Source organism: Mustela putorius, unplaced genomic scaffold (genome assembly GCF_011764305.1).
Source record: "Mustela putorius furo isolate JIRA1106 unplaced genomic scaffold, ASM1176430v1.1 tig00000765_pilon_pilon_pilon, whole genome shotgun sequence".
NCBI lineage: Eukaryota > Metazoa > Chordata > Mammalia > Carnivora > Mustelidae > Mustela > Mustela putorius.
Window position 1 is genome coordinate 3260408 of NW_025421470.1, and position 23689 is coordinate 3284096.

General features: G+C 54.7%; 1 protein-coding gene across 4 annotated transcripts in view; it reads right to left on the reverse strand.

Annotated features, from left to right (window-relative positions):
• UBASH3A (ubiquitin associated and SH3 domain containing A) overlaps positions 1-23689 on the reverse strand; it is a 43152-nt gene that overhangs the window by 18300 nt on the left and 1163 nt on the right. For all 4 annotated transcript variants that reach the window (XR_006607915.1, XM_045084440.1, XM_045084439.1 and 1 more), the window contains exons 2-8: positions 22633-22686; positions 20099-20285; positions 17203-17401; positions 13765-13934; positions 12959-13167; positions 5893-6019; positions 1452-1551 (exon numbers count right to left, since the gene is read on the reverse strand). Coding sequence is in view for 3 of the 4 variants with exons in the window: in XM_045084440.1 (XP_044940375.1) it covers positions 1452-1551; positions 5893-6019; positions 12959-13167; positions 13765-13934; positions 17203-17401; positions 20099-20285; positions 22633-22686 (1046 nt within the window). In the remaining variant the exon portion in view is untranslated. The remainder of the gene's footprint in view (positions 1-1451; positions 1552-5892; positions 6020-12958; positions 13168-13764; positions 13935-17202; positions 17402-20098; positions 20286-22632; positions 22687-23689) is intronic.

Genomic DNA, 23689 nt, shown 5'->3' on the forward strand with positions numbered 1-23689 from the left:
TTAGGTTCTGGTGCTGAAGAACCTTTCAGATGTGGGGGTGACCTGGCCAACAGCATTGAGAAACGAGGGGCTGCATGAGGTGTGGGAATTTGGCCCAGAAGTGAGCTGAATGAGAAGGGTCAGAGGAGAGGCTGACCGCTCGCTCCCCCAGACACCCCATTGTAGCATGATGTGCAGAATTTGGACAAATAAGACCATCAGTATTCACTGCAGGGCCACTCTGCCTAGTGCAAAGAGCCACCAGGAGCCTCCTTCAGGCTGGGGCTCTCCAGCACCTTTAAAGCCCTTTCCCCTGTAGGTGACCTGGGCTTTTGTTTGGATGACCAATACCTTTTCTCTTTTCATGATGTCTGGTCCCTGGTTTTGGAGCTGGTTGGCTTGGGCTGGTCCTCACACCAACACCGCCACTCGCACACTGACGTCAGGGGCCATTTCAGTCCGTGGTCTCAGTCATTGTGGTCTTACAAGAACGTTTCTTCTAACTGCTGGTGTGAATGCCAACCTATCCACAGCCACTGACCATCCTGTGGTTTCTCGCCGGGGTCTCTGATCCATCTTGTTTGATAGAGACAACTGCCACATCCCTTCCATGGGTCCTGCAGATATGTTCGGTCATGATGTAATCTGCTCAGAATTTTCCCGGTGTGTGCTGGTCATCTACCAATGGTTTTCCCTAAGCATTTCCCCCTCTTCTCAGCCCGCTGGGCTCCCGGAGGAATTCCAAAAGAGCTTAGCTAGCCCAGGTACTGTGAACCTAGGTTCATTCAATATCTTCATTTATACAGTTATCTGTGGCTTTGAAATCATGACATGCTGGGCTTTCCGTTAAGGGGTGTGCGTGGGTACAGATGCGGGTCACTAGTAGAGACTGTTAGTGGGTGGGCTGCATTTACAAGCCCTGTCCTTAGTTCTTGGTGTTCTGGGGGGTGACCTTGGGGTACACAAGATGCATGTTCAAAATACATCTGTCCATTGAGCAGCACAGTTAAACATTGTAGGGAAATGACCACAGCAGTGAAGAGTCACTCAGAGAGATACAGCAACGAGCCTGTGAGATAGGGTTGTTCCAGCAGCTGAGGGTTCAGAGACCGCACGGCACAGAGACCTCAATCCTCTTGAGTCAATGCTGCCCACCAGCCAACTACCATGTGTGCGTCCAGAAGAAAGACGACCATCCACGGGTCACACCGGCAGATTGCTTACTGTTGGCAGCCATTCCTCCACCTCCCACACAGCATGTGAGGTAAGATACTCCCAGACAGCGAGCACACTCAGGGTATAAGTATACGTCCCACCAAGAAAGATGTGGCACCCCTCCCACACATACTATCTCTACACAGTCACTCTCAAGAATGGTACCACAGGAGAACGGCCTCAGGAAGTTGAGGAGGGATGCCATTTGTTAGCTCTACCTTCTTTCTGGGCTTCAATTCTGTCAGGATGCTACCTACCATCTGGAGTGGAGCACTGCTGTAGCCACGACTTCCCGAAGATTTGGTCCACTCTCTCCCCATGGCGCACCACCAAAACACTCCTTCTCGCTATCGTGGCCTGAGATGATGGAAGGAAAGACACATGCATTTTTACATCTGCATTCTTAGACTTTCTCAGTGGGCACCTCTCCCTGCCATCCCACGGTGGCCGAGAAAATGGACCTCTTTCTTCCTGCCTCAGTGGCTACAGCCCATTTCACCAAAATCATTGCAATGAAAGAAGGTTAGGAATTGCAGGTAGAAATCTCTTCAATTTCTAGCAACTTTTTATTTCCTGGGCATTATAACACTACCAAGGAGATGAAAAGCAGTAGGAACAGCCCATACCATACAGAGCACGTCCACTTTCCTACCTTTCCATGTCTTCCAAGTCCTTACTCCTGTCCTAGTCCTTCTGGGCAGCTGTAACAGGACGCCACAGCCTGGGGGCTCATAACCAACAGACATCTCTTTCTAACAGTTCTGAAGCCTGGAAATCTGAGATCAGGGTGCCTACATGCTTGGGCGAGGGCCCTCTTCTGGGCCAACTTCTTGTTGGGGCCTCACAGGGTAGAAGGGGCAAGGGAGTCCGTGGGGTCCCTTTCAGAAGGGCACTAACCCCATCATGGAGGTTCCACCCTCCTGACCAACCCACCTCTCCGAGCCCCCACCTCCTAATGCTAGTACATTGGTGCTTGGGATTTCAACATGAATTTTGGGGGGGGACACAAACACTCAGACCAGAGCATCCCTCCATAGTTACTTCTTAGGACATTTTTTATATCCACACATTATCATATAATAGATATTACATATTTTCTTTCTATATAGATACTATTGTTAGTGTCCTGGGGGCCCAGCATACTGGCAACATGCCTGTCAGAACTTGGGAGTCACAGACTCCCCAGTAAGGGAGCTTCGGCTCTCACGGGTACCAAGGGACAAACATGGAAAGACGAGTCATAGAAGAGGTTGGGATACAGAACTGACAGTATGTGCCATGGGAGGTGGGCTGGGGGGACTTCAGGTTGGACATGGAACTTGGTCATCCCTGGAGCCAAGGTCACTAAGACGGACAGGCCAAGGTCACCGGCATGGATGGGTTCCGGTAACCAGGGATGGCTGGACCAACCTCATCAGGGACGGCTGGAATGGGCATCTGGGTAGGAGGCAGCTCTAGCTGCCGGTCTGCTCGCCCCTGCCCAGCTCCTTCTCCCTAAGTAGAGCCTTCGCTCCCTCTCCCTGTCTTTGGCCTCTACAGCTCTTTGAGGCTGGGCTTAGCGTGAAAGTGAAGAGCTGGGACTTTGTGTGTTTTTGCTACTGGGCGGCGTAAGGAAGGGAGGTGGTAAGACGTGGCCTTCCTCAGCGTGGAGTCCCTCGTGAGCCCCAGCCCCGCTCTGACTCCCCTAAAATCTAGAGGGGAAAATGCAGATACGTTGACTCCCAGGTCCCTGTGGGGGCAGCAAGACCTCCGGACTCAGGCAGTGCTCCTGACCATTCCCTTTCGGGTTTGATTCTGCTCACGGGGCGGAGCCAGGAGGGCCCTGAGCTCGTTGGCAGGTGGGACCTGAAGTGGGACCATGTGTTGGGAAGCAGCGGGGAAATGCTGAGAAGGAGGTGGGCACCAAGGTCGCCCGCCTCCCAGGGTTTGTTGGGCCAGCATCCCAGGTAGCTCCTGCCAGACCCTCCCGTCTCTTGAGGAGTCCACAGCCCTCTAGGCGATGTAGACGGTCTGACTGCACTCGGATGTGTGCACGAAAATATGTGTGAGCCTGTGGAAACTTCCAAATCTCCACGTGCAGATTCTTGGTGCCTTGGGGCCAGTTCTCCGCAATGGACACAGGATCAAGGCAAAGGAAAGATTATGACGGTGTCTTCCTACAGTGTGCAGCTCGGCGGTGCTGGGGACGAATGCCCCTTGACGGACAGAGCCCCAAAGGGAAGTTTGCCTCATTGTCTTGCAGTCGTGAAGGGCGGCTGATGCCTATGGGCGCCAGGTTGCCTTTCCCCAGGGGAATGAATTTTACCATAGCTTAGCCCCTGCCCCTGTCAAGGGCTGACCTGCAGGCAGATTGCAGGACACACGTGGGCTCCCAGTTTGAATCTGCTTCCTCACGATTTCCATTGTCAGTACTGATGCATCGGGTGGAGGTTCTGAACTTAGAGCATTCTCTTCCGCAAGGAGCTGAGAGCATTTGAACTTTGAAATGCAGAGCTTTGAGATAGGACTATTGAGATAAAAGGCAAGGTCCTCGGGGACTGGAAAAGCCTCACTCCTGGGGCCTCGGGGACACCAGGACCGCATTGCCTCTTTAAATGTGAGAGGTCCCAGGGCTCCTGTAGCAAAGCATCACCACCTGGGACTTCAAGCAAAAGCCATGCAGTCATGGAGTTTGGAGGCTAGGATTCCAAAATCATGGTGTCAGCAGGGCCGCTGCCTCTGAGCTTTGAGGGAGAGATCCTTCCTGTCTCTCTCCGCTCCTGAGGCCCCAGCAGTCCTTGACCTTGGCTGAGACACTCCAGCCTGCCCCGACACTCACGGGGCCTCCTCCTCTGTGTGTCCGTGGTCTCTCCTCTTCCGGGTGGATCAGACACCGTGCTTGTCTCTCCTAGGGGCAGCTGTGATTGGATTTAGGGCACATGGGGTATTCCCCATCAAGACCTTTAGCTCAGCCTTTGGGCAAAGATGCTTCTTCCTCATAAGAGAACATTCACAGGTTCCAGGAACCGGGGCCTCCTATTTTGGGGGGCCAGTTTTCAGCCCACTAGTGTCTGCGTATTGAAGCTGGTACCACAATCTTTTTTTCCTCTACGTGGAAGGGTGAGCTCAGACCAGGTGAGAAGGGCCGGCCTCTGAGAGGATCTGTGAGGTTTTCACCCATTTAAAGTTGCAGTGAGTTCGGATGTAGGCCGAGCTATGAGCTGACCCTTCCATCGCGGCTTCCCGTCCTCCATCTGGAAAGGGGGGCATGGCCTCAGGGAACCCCATCCCAGTCCGTGCCTGCTCTCCTGCACCCCACTAAGGGGCCCAGTCCGGCCTCTGCTGTGCCTTCCAGAGTCTGGGCAGTCTGGACCGGGAAGCCCTGTTTTTGTTTGTCTCTGGCTTCTGCCTGGCAGCCGCTCGGCCTGGGGTGTTCCCTCCAACTGAAGACCTGTCTGACGGGGACGCTCTGTGGCCTTCCTGGGGTCAGCGTCTGGTGCTCAGCCCTTGTCTGGACCCAGCACACCCCAGCCTGGAGGGCGGATGGCTTCTTGGGGAAGGAGGGTGAGTTTTGGATTTAGGGCGATTGGATCATGAGTTCTGATTAGGGTGTTCAGTAGGTCATTCTGTGATTCACCCAATGAGACTTGCAAGCCAGGCCCTGAGCCAGGGGCCGAGGACACAGGGATGAGCCAGACATCGTGGCCCTGCCCTCTGCGGAGGGACAGACTCTCAGCACCGAGGGCCTGGCCTGCGGTGGGTACCTGGCCCCATGTGATCCTCCCAAACAACAAAGTTCCGGGATGCTTAGGTGCCTGATTATCCCCTGCAAGCTTCCTACCCTCCATGGGTCTCAGTCTTCAGTCCGTGAAATGGGGACTAACATCTCCCATGCAGTTGGAGGTGGCTATGCTGAAATCCTCATGTGCTGTGGGGGCACGGGACCCAGGGCGTGGAGGGACCCCTTCGGAAACGACGTGGTCAGAGAGGCATCTCCCCTGAGGTGGGAAGGGGTCACGGGCTAGTTGCAGGAGTTGCCCTGCCCCCCTGGGGGTTCCTGTGTAAGGAGCCGGAAGGCCAGACTGCCCACCACCCAGATGGCGCCAGGGACACCATGTCACTTGTTTGCTTTGGGGGAGGGGCTGTCTGCTTCATGGAGGCCCTGCAGGTAGCCTTTCCTCCTGGACATGCCCCACACAGGTGGAAGGGCTCATGTGTCCCTGCTGTGCCCCAGAGCCTGGCCATGTGGCTGCCTGCCTTCCGAGTTACCAAGGACCAGCCCCCTTTTCTCCCCCAGTACTGACTTGAAAGACCCCCATCTTTGGTGCCCTGGGGCAGGTGACTTCTTCAGGGCCACACAGCGTGCTGATGAAACAATTGGCATAAGAGTCTGGGATTCTGGGCAGGGCTGTGTCCCAAATATTCCCTGCCCCTTGTTCTGGCACCATGACCCACTGAGTTATAGACATGTGCTGTGTGTTCCTGCGACATCCAGAAGGCTGCCTTCAGGAGCTCACAACCTGGCTCATGGTATGGGGGGGTCCACGCCTCTGCCCCGGGGTGGATGGAGCAGCACGGCCAATGTCTCTGCACTACAGAGCAGAGTGTGTTGCAGAGACATCTGGGTCTGTAGGTGTACCGAGGGGCCAAGACTACCATGGAGTTAATAGAAAGTGTGGCTTCCCTTCGCTCATCTTATAAAACAGAGAATTCTGTCACCTGTAAAGCTTGGATGCTGCTGATGTCCCTTGATGTCTGTGAGGGGTGGGGTTCCCCGTTTCGCCGGCTGCTGGCCTCACCGTCCTTTCTGGACATCAGGTCCATGGCCAGGCTGAAGGTGTAAGTCCTGCGGGAGAAGAAACAAGTATGCTCTTGCCATGAAGACACAGGGAGGCAGCTGTCTGCATCTGGTCATGCATGTGCGTGGGGACGTGCATGACAGGATGGGCAGGGAAGGTCAAGCATGAAACACAACCGGGTGTTCAAAGAGCCCAGGGCTCAGCACATAACAAATCCCGAGTAAATCCCCTTGTGGGCTGAACTGCGTCCCCTCGACATTTACAGTCCTGACCCCCCTCATCTCAGAGTGACTCTATTGGAAACAGGGTTTTTAAATAAGGTAAAATGAGGCCAGGTAGGGTAGCCCAATTCTATTTTATAAGAGGAGACAAGGAAGTATGAAGAAACACCAAGGATGCTGGCCCAGAGGAAAGACCATGAAGAGGCATCAGGAAGGTGGCCATCTATACGCCAAGGAGAGAGGCCTCTGGAGACCAGCCCTGCCCACACCCTGACCTTGGACTTGCAGCCTGCGACTGTGAGAGGAGAGATGTCTGTTGTTTAAGCCCCCAGGCTGGCGGATGTGGCATGTGGCCCAGGCAAACCAGGGCACATATCTACATAGATTCACCTTCTAAAATAGCAAAGGTGTGAAGATAGGTGTGGCAGGGACACAGGGATGGGAAACACATAGGAAAGGAGTGGGTGATTTAGGAGGATGGTGGGTAAAACAGGGCCTGAGAAGTTGTGGGTGATGAGGAAATTGCCACTTGTCCAAGGAACCAAGAAAGATGCCATGAGGTGGGCACACATTTAGGGGACTTGGGGGGACGGAGGGAGAAGATGACAGCTAAGCAGAGCCACGTGAACTCCGGGACATGAGGGGCATCGAGTGTGTCTGGAAGGAATGGGGGAAGGGCCAGAAGAGGAGAGTGAACGGTCACTTACATCCTCTAAGAATAAGCAAATGGCCAAGTTCCCCAGGGGAACTTATAAAGGGGAGACATCTTTATAAATTCTATTTTAAAATAATCTACAATCAACACCCAAAACACAAATAATCCAATGAAAAATGGGCAGAAGACATGAACAGACATTTCTTCAAAGAAGATATCCAGATGGCCAACAGACACATGAAAAGATGTTCAACATCACTCATCATCAGGGGAATGCAAATCCAAACTACAATGAGATACCGCCTCACACTTGTCAAGATGGCTAAAATCAAACACAAGAAACAAGTGTTGATGAGGGTGTAGAGAAAGGGGAACCCTTGTGCACTGTCGGTGGGAATGCAAACTGCTGTAGCCAGTCTGGAGAACAGTATGGAGGCTCCTCAAGAAGTTAAAAATTAAACTACCCTACCATCCAGCAATTATACTACTAAATATTTAACCAAAGGATACAAAAATTCTGATTCAAAGGGCCCATGCACCCTGATGGTTATAGCAGAAGTATTTACAGTAGCCAAGATATGGAAACAACCCAAGTGTCCATCAGCTGATGAATGGATAAAGAAGATGTGGTATTTATACACAGTGGAATATTACTCAGTCATAAAAAAGAACAAAGTTTTGCCATTTCCAATGACATGGGTGGAGCTACAGAGTATTATTCTGAATGAAATAATCATTTGGAGAAAGACAAATACCGTATAATCTCAGTCATGTGTGGAATTTAAGAAACAAAACAAAGAAGCAAGAGGAAAAGAAAGACAGACAGAGACAGAGAGAAACCAAGAAACAAACTCTTAACTACAGAGAAGAAACCCATGGTCACCAAAGGGGAAGTGGGTAAGAGGATGGGTTAAGTGGGGGATGGGGATTCAAGAGTACAGTTACCATGTTAAAAAATACATAAAAAACTTAAAATCTACATCAGAACAGACAAAAAGAGCAGTAATTAGAAAGGGAAACAAAAAAGGGTTTGTGTTTCTGTTTGTTTTTAAGATAAGCATGTGTTTGTTTGCTGGTGGGAATGATGAGAGAGAGTCTTGGGAATGGTAGGTGGTGCTGGCGTGGTGCCCTAGCAGGGCCTGGGATGCCCTGAGGGATGGGGTGTGGGCCACGGTGGCTTGGCACCCCTGGGCAGGAGCTCAGACTGCATAGCACAGTCTGATGGGGGAGAAAGGCATGTGGGCCTAAGCTGCATGTGGGCGGCCTGGTGGCCAGAGCTGGTGGATATTCTTCTGACTGTTCACCTGCCACAGTGGCCAGAAGTGGAGAATCCAGTAGGTGGCCTCTTGGTGAAGTGAAAACTTCAGAGACAAATCTGCTGGAGGTCAGAAGTGCCCGGCCACAGCTGACATGGCTACAGAGGAACTGCGGGGGGAGGTAACGGGCTCACGCGCACCGGGGTGGTTGGGAAGGATGCACTGCTCTCCCTCCTGTGTTCTGAAGAGCATGGTTTCCTCTTGCTCTTCCAACTAGAGTCTGCTGCATGGTTTTCTACACCCAGAAGCCTTACATTCTAAGCACTTAATAGTCACTATTAAACATCGATTGCCAGGTGTCTCCTGGCTCCTTCTGCTGCTTCCATGCTTTCAGTGCTCTCCTCAGTCCAGAAATCAGAAGTAAATTCACTTGAAGTGCCTTTTACTTTATATGATTTTCTGTTTCCATTTAATTCTTGGCTTGGAGTTCTGCGTGTGAGGGGAGACCACATAAAATACCATTCATTTTATACCCATTTCTCTTTCTGATGCTCCAGCAGCTGTGAACAGGCCCGGTCTCTGCTCTGGTACATGTTCTGCTCCATGGATCTGCTTTTCCTCCTTCCCTCAAACCAGGACTCAATCCTCAGTTTATAACAGGTTTTTAATATGTGTGAAGTAAATATCTCTTCTCATCATGTTTATTTTTCAACATTTTCTCAGTTCTTCTTCCATTTATTTTGCCAGATATGCTTTTCAAACATTCAGGGAAGTTCCAGCAAATGATCCTGTTGAGATTATTCCTGGAATTTCATTAAATCTGAAGATACAGTGAATCCAGGAGGAAGTGATACATTCCCAATTCGTCTTCCTCAACCATGAATGTGGTGTGAGTCTACATCTTCCCTCCGTGTGGGAATGTTAGTGTTTCTCCCATAGATACTTCTATATCTTGGATTCTCCTGAACCACTGCTAGTCCCGATGCGTCCATGCTGAGACCTGACCAGGGCCAGAGCCTGGGGTTCCTCAGGAGTGTTTGCCCCGCACCCCAGCCTCTGGCCACCAGCCTTCCACTGCCACCTCCACCTCTACCACTGCCACCTCCACCTCCACCACCACCACCTCATGCCCCAGACCATTTGTGCCCATGTGGTGAATTTGGTGAACGCATTCTCTAACTGTCTGCAGGTTGTACCTTCTCTAGTCAGGTTGTCGCCTTCCCCCATGTTGTGCTGGAAACTCCCCATACCGAGATCTAGCTCACGTGGATTTCCTTTGCTCACATACTCTCAGCGTCCGAGGCCAGGTCCCGAGAGCTGCAGGGCTCTGGGAACTCTGGCGTCCACGTCCAAACCATTGACATCTCCCTCCTCCCGGAGCAGAGCCCCATTTACAGTCTCCTGTTGTCGAAGGAAACGTCGGTGGGTTTCCTCTTCCTGAGGATGAGGCGGGTGGCTACCCTGCTCAAGCCTCGCTGTGCACACAACAGAGCCTCCTTATCTATAAATAGCATCTGTGAAAACTACAGTTGGAGAGAAAACCAAATTGTTTTTTTGCTTGTCTTTCAAATGAAATAAAATCAAGATTACAATGAGAGGAGAAAGGAAAGAACTTAACATTTAACTATTTTTCATTTTTTCTCAGGAGAACAACTTAAGGGTCCACTTACAACACAGAGTAGATGGATTCAAATTCTCCCTGGCTTTTAGAAGGGGTGTAGCTACCGTCTATGGGGTTTTACAGACCACATCCCTGGATTCCTGGGCAAACATAAGATGGCAACAGAGACCGGCCGGCTGATCCAGTAGACATCTATTGTCTCCATTCGAGTTCAAGTTCCGAGATCCAGGCTTGGACAGGGCTGGCCCCTCTGGAGGTCCCTCTAATGGGTGGTGTGTGCTCATGTGGTTTCCCTCTGTGCGTGTCTGTGAGCTGATCTCCTATCATCAGGACATGGGTCAGACTGCCTGGGGGCCCCTCTAGTGACCTCATTCTTCCTTAATCCCCTCCATAGAGACCCCATCTCTACAGTCACATTCTGGGGTGCTGGCGACCAGGACTTCAACACAGGAATCTGTGGCAGATCGAATATTCAGCCTCTGACAGCATCTTTTTACAACTGAGTTACTCACCACCAACTCACTCTGTGGTTTTGGAAATTACTAGATGGGTGTGGCTTCAGTGTTGAAAGTCTTCTCAGCTTGGCCAGAAGACAGACTGTTCTCTAAGCTGTAACACACATGGCCTCTCCACTCTTTGTTCTAGATCATGCTACATGTGTTCTTCTATGTGGAGCATTGAAAGCCACGAAGATTCATGAAGACACGCCCCCCCCCCCCGTACACTGCTGGTCACCTCTCATCCTCTTCAAGGTCACGGACAGATTTTGGGGTGTGATTTTGTCATGTAGTGAATCCAAAGTCTCCCAGAACCATTGCAAAAAGGCTGAAGTTGAGTTGGAGGTGGGCTGATGGTCGACGGAGGTCACAGCACCCGAGTGGAACAGCACGGCTACAAGCTCAGAGATGTCCCCTCTGGTCTTCCACACCTGGGATGGCTGTGATCATTTCGTGGAAACCGTGTCCCTTTCTGCATCAGGTGTGGGAAGGCGGTCCCCACCCGGCCTGCATGATGTGTGCAACCCCAGCCCTGGATTGTCTGACTTCTCCTGTTTATTCTCTTTGACCTGATGTCCTCACAGTCTTTTCCTTAAATTTGAAATGAGGTGAATCTATATTTTGAATAAGTAATGAATATATAAGGCTCAAATATTGACAAATCATGGACCGCAGAGAACAGTCTCCTTTCCAAGTCCTCTTCCACTCCCGGACCCGGCCCCCCGCCTCCCCGGGCACACTGTTGGAAGTTTCGAGAGATGCTCCTTTCCAGGGAACTTTAAGGGACAGGCATGCATATAAATACACATCACACACATACACGTACAGTCGATTGTGTTCCAGTTCCCCCTTCCCTCCAATAGTCCTGTGCTCACCATGGTGTTCTGTAACCTGTCTTGGATTTTTTCATATCAGCACATAAATTACTTCCTCGTGACTGTTTTTAAACACGGGCGAGTACCCCGTTGTATGGATGTATCCTCACTTATTTCCCTAATACATCATTTCATAATTTCTTGATCTCTTTTACAGACCTTTTAGGTCATGGTGGGAAACGTACACACACCCTTCCCTGGCCATCCAATCAATCCCTAAGCTGCTTGCTGCTGAGCAAGTCCTTAAAGTCCCAGCCAGCGATTAATCCCAAGGTTATCTCCTGGGGCCTGACTTACCCAGTTGGAAGGTCTTTCAAACAGGCTTAGGGCTTCCCTGACCTCCGAGTTTCCAAGTAGCTGGTGTGTCTGCATCTGCTCTCCTGTCTGCCTGGGGAGTCCCTCCCGACTGTCACGCGGAGACAAGCTCTTCTACCATCATGGTTCCTCCCACTGGGTCCCTCCCTCCCTCCCCTCTTGTCCCCACTGTCACACACGCACTTCCTTGTAACAAATCCTCGAATGGATGCATATACACGTGGTGTGTAACATACACATGTCTCACCATATAAGTAACATGACATGAACGGAAACTAGTGTATTACTAAGAAATCATTTTTGTATATTAACTATAAAATAGTATGTATTTTAGAAATGTATTCATATTATATATGTATCTATATGTATTAAATATGTACAATAATATATATAAATTTGTACATATATTTTATATATATATATATATATATATATATATATATATATTACTATTCTGCTGTTCTGCCTCTCTGAGTAAACCTTAACTGGCCCTGAGTCTGGTATCGGGCATGGGGTGTTGCTGGGACAAATCCCTAAAACATGGGAGCCATTCTGGGACTGAGCAGCGGGTGGAGGTGGGGAGAATTTTGAGACGCTTGATACAGGAACTGGCTTGGACAGACTGTTGGAGGTAACGTGGGTGCTGGGGAGAATACACTGCAGGGAGTCGGAGGAAGCGGGAGCCTTACCATATAGTGGGGAGAACTTTAGTGAGAATGTGGGCGGAAAGCAGAACCTTTCAGCAGTGAGGCTGGGCGTGGGGCTAGGAATGTTTCCAAGCACAGCGCTAAAGGCATGGCCTGTTTTCCTCTTGTTGCTCATAGTAACACATGTGAGAAAATGGAACAAAAGGAACCAGAACCTGGTGGTTCTGAGCACACTCAGCCTCTCCAGACGACGCTAAAAAGCTCAAGTGAAGCGATTCTCCAGCTGAACTTGAAGAAGCGAACCACCAGGAGCCCTGTGGCTTCTGGGAAACGAGTTCTGCCTACACCACGGGAAGGGGAGGGCCCTGAGCTTAGATGAGACCCCAGCCCTGGCCCAGACCTGACTGCAGCCTTGTGAGACCCGGAGCTAAGCCATGCCCAGACTCCTGATGCATGAAAACTAGGAGAAAACGAACGTGTGTTGCTTTAGCTGGGAAGTGCACAGTCATCTGCCATAGACTGACGGAAAACCAGCCACGCATCTTAGCGCTTTACAGCCGACACATCGAGCAGAACGATAAATAAAGCCAAGTTTAGGATCTCTGTGATCTCTTATGTCCATAATAAGGAGGTGACTTTTATAGTCATTTGGGGATTATGATCTCAGAAGCCAAATAGAGTAATTCATGTTTTCCAAACATGACCTGCAGAAAACCGTGAATCGGCCAAAATAGTAACTGTTTACCTGCAGGGGTAATGTTGCCAGCTTGGAGAAGGCAATTTTTACCAGAGATGGAATGTTCCAGAAGCATACAGATATGGCAGCCCGTGTTTTGGGAGGGACGGTCTCCGACACTAACCCGGAGAGAGACGTTGGGGCCGCCGCAGGCAGCACTCACCTGTGCTTAACCCAGGTGTCTGACTCGCCGGCTGGCTCCGTGTAGTTCTCGGGCAGGAAGCCCTGGCAGCCCGTCCGCTGGGAGATCCCAATCACCCAGCCCTCGCTGGCCTCCTCCTGCTGCGTGGGGTCCACGAAGATGTAGTCGCCGGGGCTTAGCGTCAGCTCGTCCACGTTCTGAGGTTTGTACTGGAAGAGGGCCCTGAGGGTCTGCAAAAGACCAAGGGCTTTCCCGTCAGGAACTGGAAGGCACACCAAGGCTTTCGATGACAGATCAAACCTATACTAGAAGGTGGCACAGAATTCTTGGGTAGGTTCGGACATGCATTCTGGTGTCTGTCTGTCTGTCTATCATCTCTCTGTCTCATATCACTATCTACTGATCTCTAATAGGAAAGAGCCCAGAGCATAATTCGACTTTCACATCTGCCTTCCTCGGCAGGATTACTTGTAGCTTCTCACCCAACAGAGAACACGCTGGATTCACTCACGCTAATTCCCTGGGTCTGAACTGGAGCACTGCCTCTCTCCGTGTCAGCCACTCAACTTGGGGTCTTGCAATGATATAAAAGAATGCAAGTTCCACATTGCACAAAAGGGGACATGATTAAGAAAAAAAAAAAAAAAAAAAAGGAAGACAAAAACAATGGATGGTTTCCCTTTTCCTGAAATCCCTCCAGAGGAGGGCTCCCGGGGGTCAGTGTTCTGCTGGCTTCACCGGCCACTTGTTCCACAGAGGATCTAGCCCGAGAGGACTGGCCGACCGAGGCTGCTCTGGCCGAGGCCCCCAGGCTGGGGTTCGCTCACCTGGTAGTGCACAAAGCGCATATCTCGGGAGTAGAGCGCGGCGGTCCACTGGCAGCTGTGACCCGGGTGGATGGCTCTGGCCAGCTCCTCCAGCGTCCTCTGGTGGTGGGGGTAGAACTTGTGGGCCAAGGTCAGATGCAGCTGCTTGGTGCAAGGCTTCACAGTGCAGTCTGGGAGGTCGGGCAAACACAAGGGTGGTGAGCGCTTTAACCCACACTGTGGCACTGCCTTTCCACGGTGCCACGCACCCACGCGGGCCAAGCACCCAGGACTGCTGGTGCAAAGCCTTTCCGCATGATGCTTCCTGCCTCTGCCCACTCCCTCCCCCGGCACGGGGGCTTTCTTGGTAAGGCAAGGACCACCCCCCCCACCTCATGTGCCATCTGCTGAGTTTAGCTTACAGAGGGCATGGCTGGGGACTGCGGATCTGACAAGGGGCAGGGAAGGGGTAGAGATATGGGTTGGGGGGTGTTTGGAGCCTGGGGATTTGCCGTCTCGTTGCCCAAACAGTTGACCAAAGCAGACACAGAGAACAGCGTCTCCTTCATTCCCCACGATGGGCACCTTACGCAGCGGCCTGGCCCGACAGGCTGGTGCTGCAGCTCAGTGGGGTTTGGTTCGGCTGCGGAATCTCAGCAAGAAAACATCACAGGCCACTCAGCTGTGTCGAACGTGGCAGGATCGCTACGGCTTCTGTCCCTTTGGCGAAGCAGGAAGCCCTCGGAGTAGCCAGCCCCGGGTCATTTTGGGGGCCCCAGCTCCTCCCCGCGACCCAAGGGCCCTGATGTCGCCCAGGATCTGCTTTTAGCCGTGCCACAAAGGACTTTACGTTCCAGGGAGGCAGAGACCGACGGAGCACGCAGACTTGGAATCGGGTAGACGGATGGTGGGTGACCCTGGGAGCATCCTGGCCCGACTCAGCTTTCGTTCTGACAGCGACAGTTTGGGGATAGGGACCACCCCCGGCTGGGGCTGCCCTGAAACCAGTCTCTTCATGCCCGTCTCTGGGAGTCTTTTAGTAAATACTGGTCCCCTGGAGCCCCTCTCCTGGGCAACACACACAGCAGACAGGCTCTGATCTCCCCTGGAAAATGTCACGGCTGTTGCCATCGCTTCCTGGACCCAGACCCGGTGGCCCCGCCGATGCCTCCCACCCACTACATGAGCCTTTAGCGGCAAATGAGAAACCGTTGGGGAGAGAAGCCAAGATTGAGGTCGTGGGTGGGTGGTGGGGAAATTCGTCCCTGAGGTGTTTCAGCACCGCGGGGAGGATGGCCTTGCCACGTGAGTCACGTGGCCTGGGAGAGACCCACGCTTGTCCTCCGAGTGATCCGTGAACCACGCATGACTTCCGAATGGGGCCTTGTCTGGTCTGCTCTCTGCAGGCCCTGCCTGTGGGGGCATTTCGCCGGCGACGGCGCGGTGGCAGGGAGAACACACTTGCCTTCGAGGGAGGCAGGACACGCTGGAGGGGACGGCGGCTCCCCACCCCGCGGGGTCCCGCCCTGGGCACAGGTGTGGAGGGCCTGGGCAAGAGACGGGGCCATTGCAGCCACTCCGTGGGAGCGCAGGGCGGGTCAGCAGGAGCCCAGGTGGGCCGAGCGAGACAGGGCTGGACCCATGTTCCAGCTCTGACCCCTGCTTAGGGGACATGGTCCCCTGGGCCTGTTTTCACAAATGGCCGCGGGCTGCGGGGTTTGAACCAACAGAAACATGTTCTTTCACAGCCTGGAGACCAGAAGTCCGAAACCCAGGGGTGGGCAGCCCTGCCTTCCTTCTGAAGGCTCTGGGCAGGGTCCCTCCTGCCGCGTGGGGTTCCCAGGGCTCCTGGAGCTCCTTGGCTTGTGGCCGCGTCCTCACATCTCTGCCTCCCTTGCCCACGGCCTCCTCCCGCGTCTCTGGGTGTCCTGTCCTCTCTTAGAGGGACACCAGTCACTGAATGGGGGGCCTACCTGAGTCTAGTCTGGCCTCTTCTTAACTAATGACATCTGCAGAGACCCCGTTGCCCAATAAAATCCTTCTCTATGGTTCTGGGGGGAGGGGAACTTTAGGGTCCCTTTCACTCCATGACAGTGACCTTGGGCAGGCTACTCTTCATAGGCCTCCGTCTCTTCACTTTTAAAATGGGGCCCATGAGACCTCTGTTGGGGGGGGGGTGTGAGGCATCAAGAGAGGTGGTGGTGGGGCACCTGGGTGGCTCAGTGGGTTAAAACCTCTGCCTTCGGCTCAGGTCATGATCCCAGGGTCCTGGGATCCAGCCCCGCATCGGGCTCTCTGCTTAACAGGGAGCCTGCTTCCTCCTCTCTCTCTGCCTGCCTCTCTGCCTACTTGCGACCTCTGTCTGTCAAATAAATAAATAAAAATAAAATCTTAAAAAAAAAAAAAAAAGAGAGGTGCTGTGCCCGCTCCGTGGCCAGGGGCCGACAGGACACGAGGAGACCACGTTGTCCTTTGCAAGCAAGGAGATTAAAGAGCCACCGCTCGACTCTTGCCCATATAAAGGACGCAGATCTGCAAAGACGCAGGCTAAGCCGATTATCACCCAGGAAGTAGGACCCCAGAGGCCAGAGGCCAGCCTCCTAGCTGAAAGCCGGGGTTCAGTGACCTCCCGATGTGGCTGGATCCCTGACCAGGCGCATCTGAGATCGGGGCCGCTGGACGCCTGCAGAGGGCAGTGCGGGGTCTCCCTGCCAGGGTCCCTGGAGTCACAGCCCTGCGTGCCTTCCCCGTGCCAGGACCGATGGGGAAGGGCCACAGGAACAGGCTTGATGCTGGAAGGGTCAGAGCCCTCACCAATTTGCAGGGAAGGAAGAGCGGGTCGTGGAGCTGATGAGGCTCAGGAAGGCCCGGCGCCGACCAGAGACCCGGGAGGAAGTCCGGAGTCCCTCCCACCGACCCCAGCTGGAGCCCATCTCCAGACCAGCGCAGGTGCTGGGGGGAAGGGAGATTTGCAGACGCTCAGAGGGAGTCCAGACGATCCTTCCCCAAGAGGCCAACCAGAGAAGAGTGTGCTCCTTCCTAAGACATCAACAAAACCCAGCTAGGACTTGGTTTTAGACACAGCGCTGACCCCAGGAGGGGATCTGCCCAAGGTGGGCCTAGGGCTGGGGAGCCCCCCTCCCCCAACATGGGCCTGTAATCCACGGCCTTCACGTGGCCACTCAACATCCCCTCCTGGGACCATTTCCCCGGGCAGCTGGAACGTGCCAAGTGCTCCGAGAAACCACATCGATGCAAACAAAGGTATTCCCACTTAGAGAAGAAAGGGACTGCGGGTCCTCGGGGTCTGCTCTCTGAAGTAAGTAAGGAGCAGCCCGCACCCCGCCCCGCCCCGCGCAGCCAACCCACCGTACCCCAGGAGCAAGCCTGGCCCCAGACACAGAGCGGTCACTCCCTATTAACTGTGCCCTTCCTGTGCAACTGGCCAGGACCGCCTACCTGCCAAGACAGAGGCTTCCGTGGCGAACGTTAGGGCGAGTTCCCGGATGACGTCTGCGGGGCCGTCGTTCACGAAGAAGCCCAGATAGCTGACGGAAGAGTGCAGGACCAGAGGGAGCACCACGGGGAAGGAACCCAGGATCCTGTCCCCAGCTCTCTTCAGAGCCTCATACAGACACTCGACCTTGTGGTCTTCGCACTGAGGGAGAGGAGACAGAGTGTGTTTTCTCGCCTCTTGTTAGAAGGTCAACTATGAACTTGGTTAAGAAAAATCGTGCACCCCACCGAGCCTATTTCTGGGGGCGATGCTGGGCTCAGTGCTCTCGCCACGTTACGGACTGGGGTTATGGATTTGTTCAATCACCTGGTCCTCAGTTTCTTAGAGATGGCGGGTAAAATTCCTTTCGGAATGGAATATCTTAAGTGTCTGGGTTGGAAGCCCGTTGTCACCGTTGCTACCTCCCGTCCCTCCATGTCATGTCAACTCAACCCACAGCTGTGGTCAGCGTTGCATCATGCGGCTTCTGGAGGTTTCCCGTAGACTCCGAGGCAGCCGTGCTCATGCACTGCCCAGAGCTCATAGTGAGGAGGACGGTGGCCAAAGTCCCTGGCATGTGGCCACCATCCCACAGTGACCAAGCCAGTCACTGCCCCTGATGTGGTTTCCTTGGAAGTGGGCCAAGCCCCCAGGCCCCCTGCCGGCCCGCTGTCCTTCTCGGAGCCACCCGGTCCCCCTCCCCTCTCCTGCCTGTCCCTTTCTTCTTTGCCATTCACAGGTGTTTCTCCCAAATAAACCTCTTGCCCTTCTAATTCCACCTTGGGGTCTGCTTCTTGGGGGGCCGTGACTAACACAGGCTCCGACCCAGTCTCCCCACTGCCCCCCGTTCCCTGCACAACTTCTGCCTGACCATGTTGCCTAATGCCATGCCTCGCTCCGCCCCGAGGCAGCAGGTGCTCCCCTGTGGCCTGCAGAGGGCTGTCTACACTGCTCAGCCTGCCTGCCAGGGCCGTGGACACCGTTGGCGCCCTCGGGGCTCTTCCCCACTCACACCCTCTCGCCCTCCTGGTTCCGGGGCTCAGCGCTGCCCGAGCCACTTCCTGGGCTTGAAGACCTTCCTCCGTGGGGAAGAGCCACGTGGCCACACGGGACCATGGTGAAACCACGGCGAAACCCAGACCCTTCCCCCGCCGGCCCCCTGCCCCTCCCCACAGGAAATCAGCCCGAGCTCTGCTCTTCTCGGCAGCGGGCTCCCTCCAAATTTCTCACAACCCCTTTCCTCCTCCGCGGACCCAACCGCGTTATGGTTTCAAGATGTATTATGTGCATTAATATGCATAGAGTGTAACATGCATTTTTATGTCCCCTTCTGACCAGCACCTCACTCCGTTCGTCCATCTCTCGCATCTTTGTGGCCCTTGCGGGGCCTGGGAAAGTGCGTGACCCCGCGAGGCGTAACCGTGAAGAAGTCACTGTCCGTCCCGCTTGCGTCTCTGGGTCTCCGGGAAGCCGTCTGGAAGCCCAGAGTCGTACAGGCAGAGCTGCGGCGGGACATCAGCCCGCGAGGCTGAACGCTGTCCTTTCATGGCCCAGAGGGAGACCCTCGGTCCCTCGGCTGCTCTCCTGCCAGAGAAGGGGCTCAGCCAGCCCAGGTTGGGGGTCGGCAGGGCGGCTGACACAGGAGAAGGAAGGGGCATGCGTGTGTATCTAAGTCTGTGTCTCTGTGTGTCACGTAGTGCGTGTGTCTCTGAGTGTCTGTGGACATGTGCGTGCTGGGCACGCGTCCCCGGGGGTTGGGAAGAGGAGCTGGCAGGCCAGCCGGACCCCTGGCTGCCGTGATGAAGCGCGCCCGTTTCTAAGGTTACTTTTGTCACCGGCTGGACGGCCTTCCTTTCCCTGACGAGCTACCCAGGACATGCCGGGAAGGAGTCTGACTGTCACAAACGCTGTCACTGGCAAAGGAAGGGGACCTACTCACGCCGGTTTGCCCGAGACTTTCCTGGTTTTGGCTCCAGAAGTTCTGTGCCTTGGGACCCCCCTCCCCGCAGACGGGGATGGCGCACAGGCTCCCGGGGCACCTGCTGGGAAGGTCTCCTGCAGAGGCTTGTAGCCCCCTTCCCAAGCACGCTGTGGAGTTGGGGACGGGGCGTCTTCGGGTCCTGCTGGGCCCCCTGAAATGGGGGAAGCTGCTGACAGCCGAGGGGGCCGGCCACGGAGTGTCCCCACGTTCGCCCCGTGGGAGGCCGCAGAGGAGGTGGCTGCCTGTCCCTCCCTGCCTCCCTCCCTGGGCTGCCTGCTTCTTCTCTTCTGAGCGGGCCCAGGTCCTCCTCACCTTCCCTGGACCCTGTGAGGCTGCCTGTTTGACTGACTTCTCGACCAGGGCTGGTCCCTGAAGCAGGGAAGAGTCCCGTGTTTGTGACCTTTGGGACGGGCCAGCAGCACCATTCTTCAGGTCACACATCTCCGAAACACCTGCTCTGAAGCACTGTGCTAGGCTCGGGGTACAAAGAGGAGGGATCTACCTTCTCTTGAGGGATTCAGTCTCGTATGGGGTGCAGGGTAGCACCAGACACATTGTCACAGCACGTAGTGCCACTAGAGACACAAACAACACGATGGTGGGTGCACAGAGGGCGGCCCCTTCTGCCTGGGGAGCAGGGCAAGACTCAACAGAGGGAGGGGCTAAGTGAGCGGGGCTTTGAGGAATGCGTAGGAGTTGCCCAGATGAGAAGAGTGAAGGGTGTCCCACACGAAGGGGCCAGCAGTGTGACAGCTGCGGGCCACCATGGAAATAGATCACGGGCTGCCCTCAGTGACTTCCAGCAGTGCCTAGATGTCGCAGGGGGCTGCCCCCAGCGGCGTGTTAAGGGGCATTGAAGGCACGTGGGGCCGACTCACCGTGAAGAAGTCACAAAGCGTTATGTGAGGGAAGACCTCGTGGGCTCGGTTCTTCGTGCACTGACGCTTGCTCTCCCTCCAGAACTCCTGCAGCTTTTCCAGCAGGGTTCCCGTGGGGCAGAGGAAGAGGGCGTACTCCTGGGGGATGGGGTCATCCAGAGATGGGTCGTTGCGGTGACAACGTAGCCTGCAAGAGAGCAGGGAGCTCATGCCCGCTGCCGTGACGGCGGGACGATCGCCCCACGTGGGGAGCGTGGCCACTCAGTGCCAGCCACGTCCACGCCACACACACTCATCGCCAGCCCCTCTCGGCGAGGCTCAGTGCGCCCAGGGCTGGTGTGGCCGCAGAGTGGCGCCAGGTCCCCTCACCCCTGGCTCTGCCCCACATTGGTCTGATTCCCGGCCAAAGACCAAGACTGAGAGAAGTTGGCCTGGTCTTCAGTCCTGGGGGCCAGAAAACTTGTAGAAAACATTCACGTTTGGTGGTGTAAAAGTCAACACCACCAAACCCCCCACCAAAACACAACTGGACAAAATGTAGGTGGCTATTCTATACTTTCTTTGAATGCAGACGGTTATTTTAAGGACAAGGAGAGATGATACACAACCCCAAGTTCGAGTTCATTCTCACCGATACAGAAACAAGAGTTAAGACAACCACGAGGCGACGTTTCCTCATTTGCCAAATTAACACATTTTTGAAGGGAAGAAGGTTCTGCTCCACGTGTCTAAGGGGCAGTGGGTCTGTGGAACGTCTGTAAAAATCAGACCGTCAGGCCACACCCAGAGCCTTCAAAGGCCCACCCCATCTGAGCTGACAATTCTACTTCCAGAAACTTCTCCGAAGGGGAAAGCAAGTCACACGGCCCATGCGAGGTATTTCATGTTGGGATTATTCATCAGGAGTCACGGTTTTAAAGAATTTCTCGTGATGCAGAGAAAGGCCCGAGGCGCAATATTGAGTTCAGGGGGCGGGGCGTGGCCCCTGGGGGAACAGGCGCCAGGCACCCACGGGGTCGCCTTAGGAGCAAAACACCAACGGGGGCGCTCCGCCCCCTGTCCTGCGCCAATGCTTCCTTCAGTGTTCACTTTTCCTTCCAGAAACTTAAGTAACCCACATGGAGAGAACATGCGCGTGTGTATTTTATGATCCTAAGCGACGGTTTACATTATTCTGCGGGTCGCGTTGTGTGTAGTCCGCACCGTGTTATTGTGGTTGATCCCTGTCTGGGGGCGGGCGCAGGGTCCGGTGTGTCAGGAAGACCCTTCCGAGGGCCGTGCGCGCTCGTCACGCCGGTGGTGTCTCCCTCTTCCGTTCCACTCCCGGACGCCTACGCCGGCTTCTCGGTGAACAGTTTCATTTCACAGTAATCAAGACCTTTGTTCATGCTCCTTGGGCCCTTTCTATGTTCCCAAGGCAAGGACCTGGACACGGATGTGAACCTGGACGTGGACATGGACGTGGAAGTCCCCGGCGGGCGGCAACGCTGGCGCACCCGCAGGCCGCAGCCAGGACAAGGAGAGACCCGCCCTTCTGCTCACCCACGTGGACCCTTGAAGCTGCCGTTCATTTTTAATGGTATCTGAAATGGCACTTCCCGGGTTAGCGAAGGTCGGCCCACTCTGGTAGAGCCTGGGGACCCCACTGTCTCCCCAAGTCTCAGTGGGACTTGCGGTCCTCTTGGCTGAGCTGCGACTTGCAGGAAGTCACCATGCCCTTGAGGCAGTCGGTTTTGTTTGAAATTCAAATTTAGAGTTAGCCCAGCCCAGAGGATCCTGGGTGTTTCCCTTTGACTGGCAAAGGGGTTACATCATTTGTCCTTGGTGTAGAATTTTTGGGGGACAAAGGGGGTTCCCAGTGAGGACGTACTGGCCCCTCAGAGACCCACTGTCCGTATTTGCCATCCTGCTCTGGGAGGGCACCCAGCTAGCTGAGACCTGGTTTTTACTGCGATTTTCCAGAACAGAGCGTGAGGGGACTTCCCGCCTTGGGGCAGAATGAGAGCATCATGGCACATTGCGTCGGGGCCGGGAGCTAGAGAAAACAGCACCTATTCTCCCAGAGCAGAAAGCCGAGGCCTGAAGCAGTGGGCGGCTTTCCGAGTGCGTAACTGGTTGGCGGCAGAGCCTCCTGGAACCCCGAGTTCCTCCCCCGGGCCTCACTCCCTGGCCCCTGATGCCTCAGGGGGCATCCAGACCAGCAGCAATCTCTCTCCCCATCCGGGGTGGCCGGAGACGGGGCTCTATTCCGTATTCTCCCTACTCAACAGATCACGTGGATGTCTTTCTTCTTTGATCGTCCCATTTGGGTAAACTTGGATTTTAAGGTGAAGAAAGGCTTGTTCAAATTTCAATCTCTCTCCACCGTTTGCCATTTTAAACGCTGATTCTTTTCTCCTTTTCTCTGGCTCTGGGTGGATACGCAGGGACTCCGTCTCTGGCCGCCTGGCGTGTGCGGGGCACTTCCCCGGGTCCACCCAACAGAGCTTTCAAAGCCAAGTACGCAGCAGGTCTGCGGAGACAGCCCTACTCACCAATCACATGCCTCCTCCACTGTCTTTCTTCCCGTAGCTGCCAACGCCTTCAGCCTGCAGGAGACGAGAGGAACATTCAGAGATCTGCCTTCTGTTCTTGGGGGAAGCAGGGGAGAGGCAGGGGAGGCCCTGCAGCACAGGGGACCTTTGGGGGGCCCCCATGAGGGCCAGGACGGCTGGACTTGGCAGCTGGATGCCCTGCCCGGGCCTCCGTCTCCGTGTGGCATCACTGTGGTTTCTGAAAACGCACACCTGCTCATTCCTCCCCGCTCAGGCGCTCCCGCCTTCAGTTCTGGGCACCGGCTCCAACCGTGCCGGCAATCCTGCCTCCTCGGCCAGCCCCCGCCTCCCGCCCCGAAGCCAGGTCAACCCACTCTCGGGTCCAGAAGGTGGCCGTGAGGGGCCGCATCCCCGGCTCCTGGCTTGCACACGCACCTCCATGACAAAAGGCAGCCATGTGCTGACACACCCCAGAGAAACAGCACGGACTCCCCCAAGCTTGGCTCAGACGTCCTTCCTCCGGGGTAACTTCCCCAAACCTGCCAGGGAGGTGGACGGGGAAGCCCATGCTGTCTCCCCACTGCACATCCGGGCACCGTGGTTCATCTCTACAGACCTGTGTCTGTTTGTCCCTCCACCAGCCCGCACGGTCCCTGAGGCCCAGCGGAGCTGCGCCCATCACGGTCACCCAGGACGCACACACGCTGAATTAAGTTTCGCTGAATGGGACCAATTGGACAGGACGGACGCCGGCTCACTAAGGCAGCTCGCTCGGGAACGGAGCCCGGAAGTCTCTGGAGTCAACGAGCAAAGCAACATGGCAAGGCCCCATGCTGCTGCTGGTGGACACGGACGGCGATGACCTTGGTTTCATTTCGAGGGATTCTGAGTTTGCCTCCAGCTTCAGTAGCATAGTAAAGCATGGGCTTTAGAGGGGCCGAGAGGGGGGTCCTGCCTTCCCCAACTGCCTGTGCTCTTGGGCCTCCATGTCCCCGGCTGCACCCGAGGGAAGGTGCCCGGGTGGGGTGGCTCATGGTTCCATGGCTTATGTCAAAGA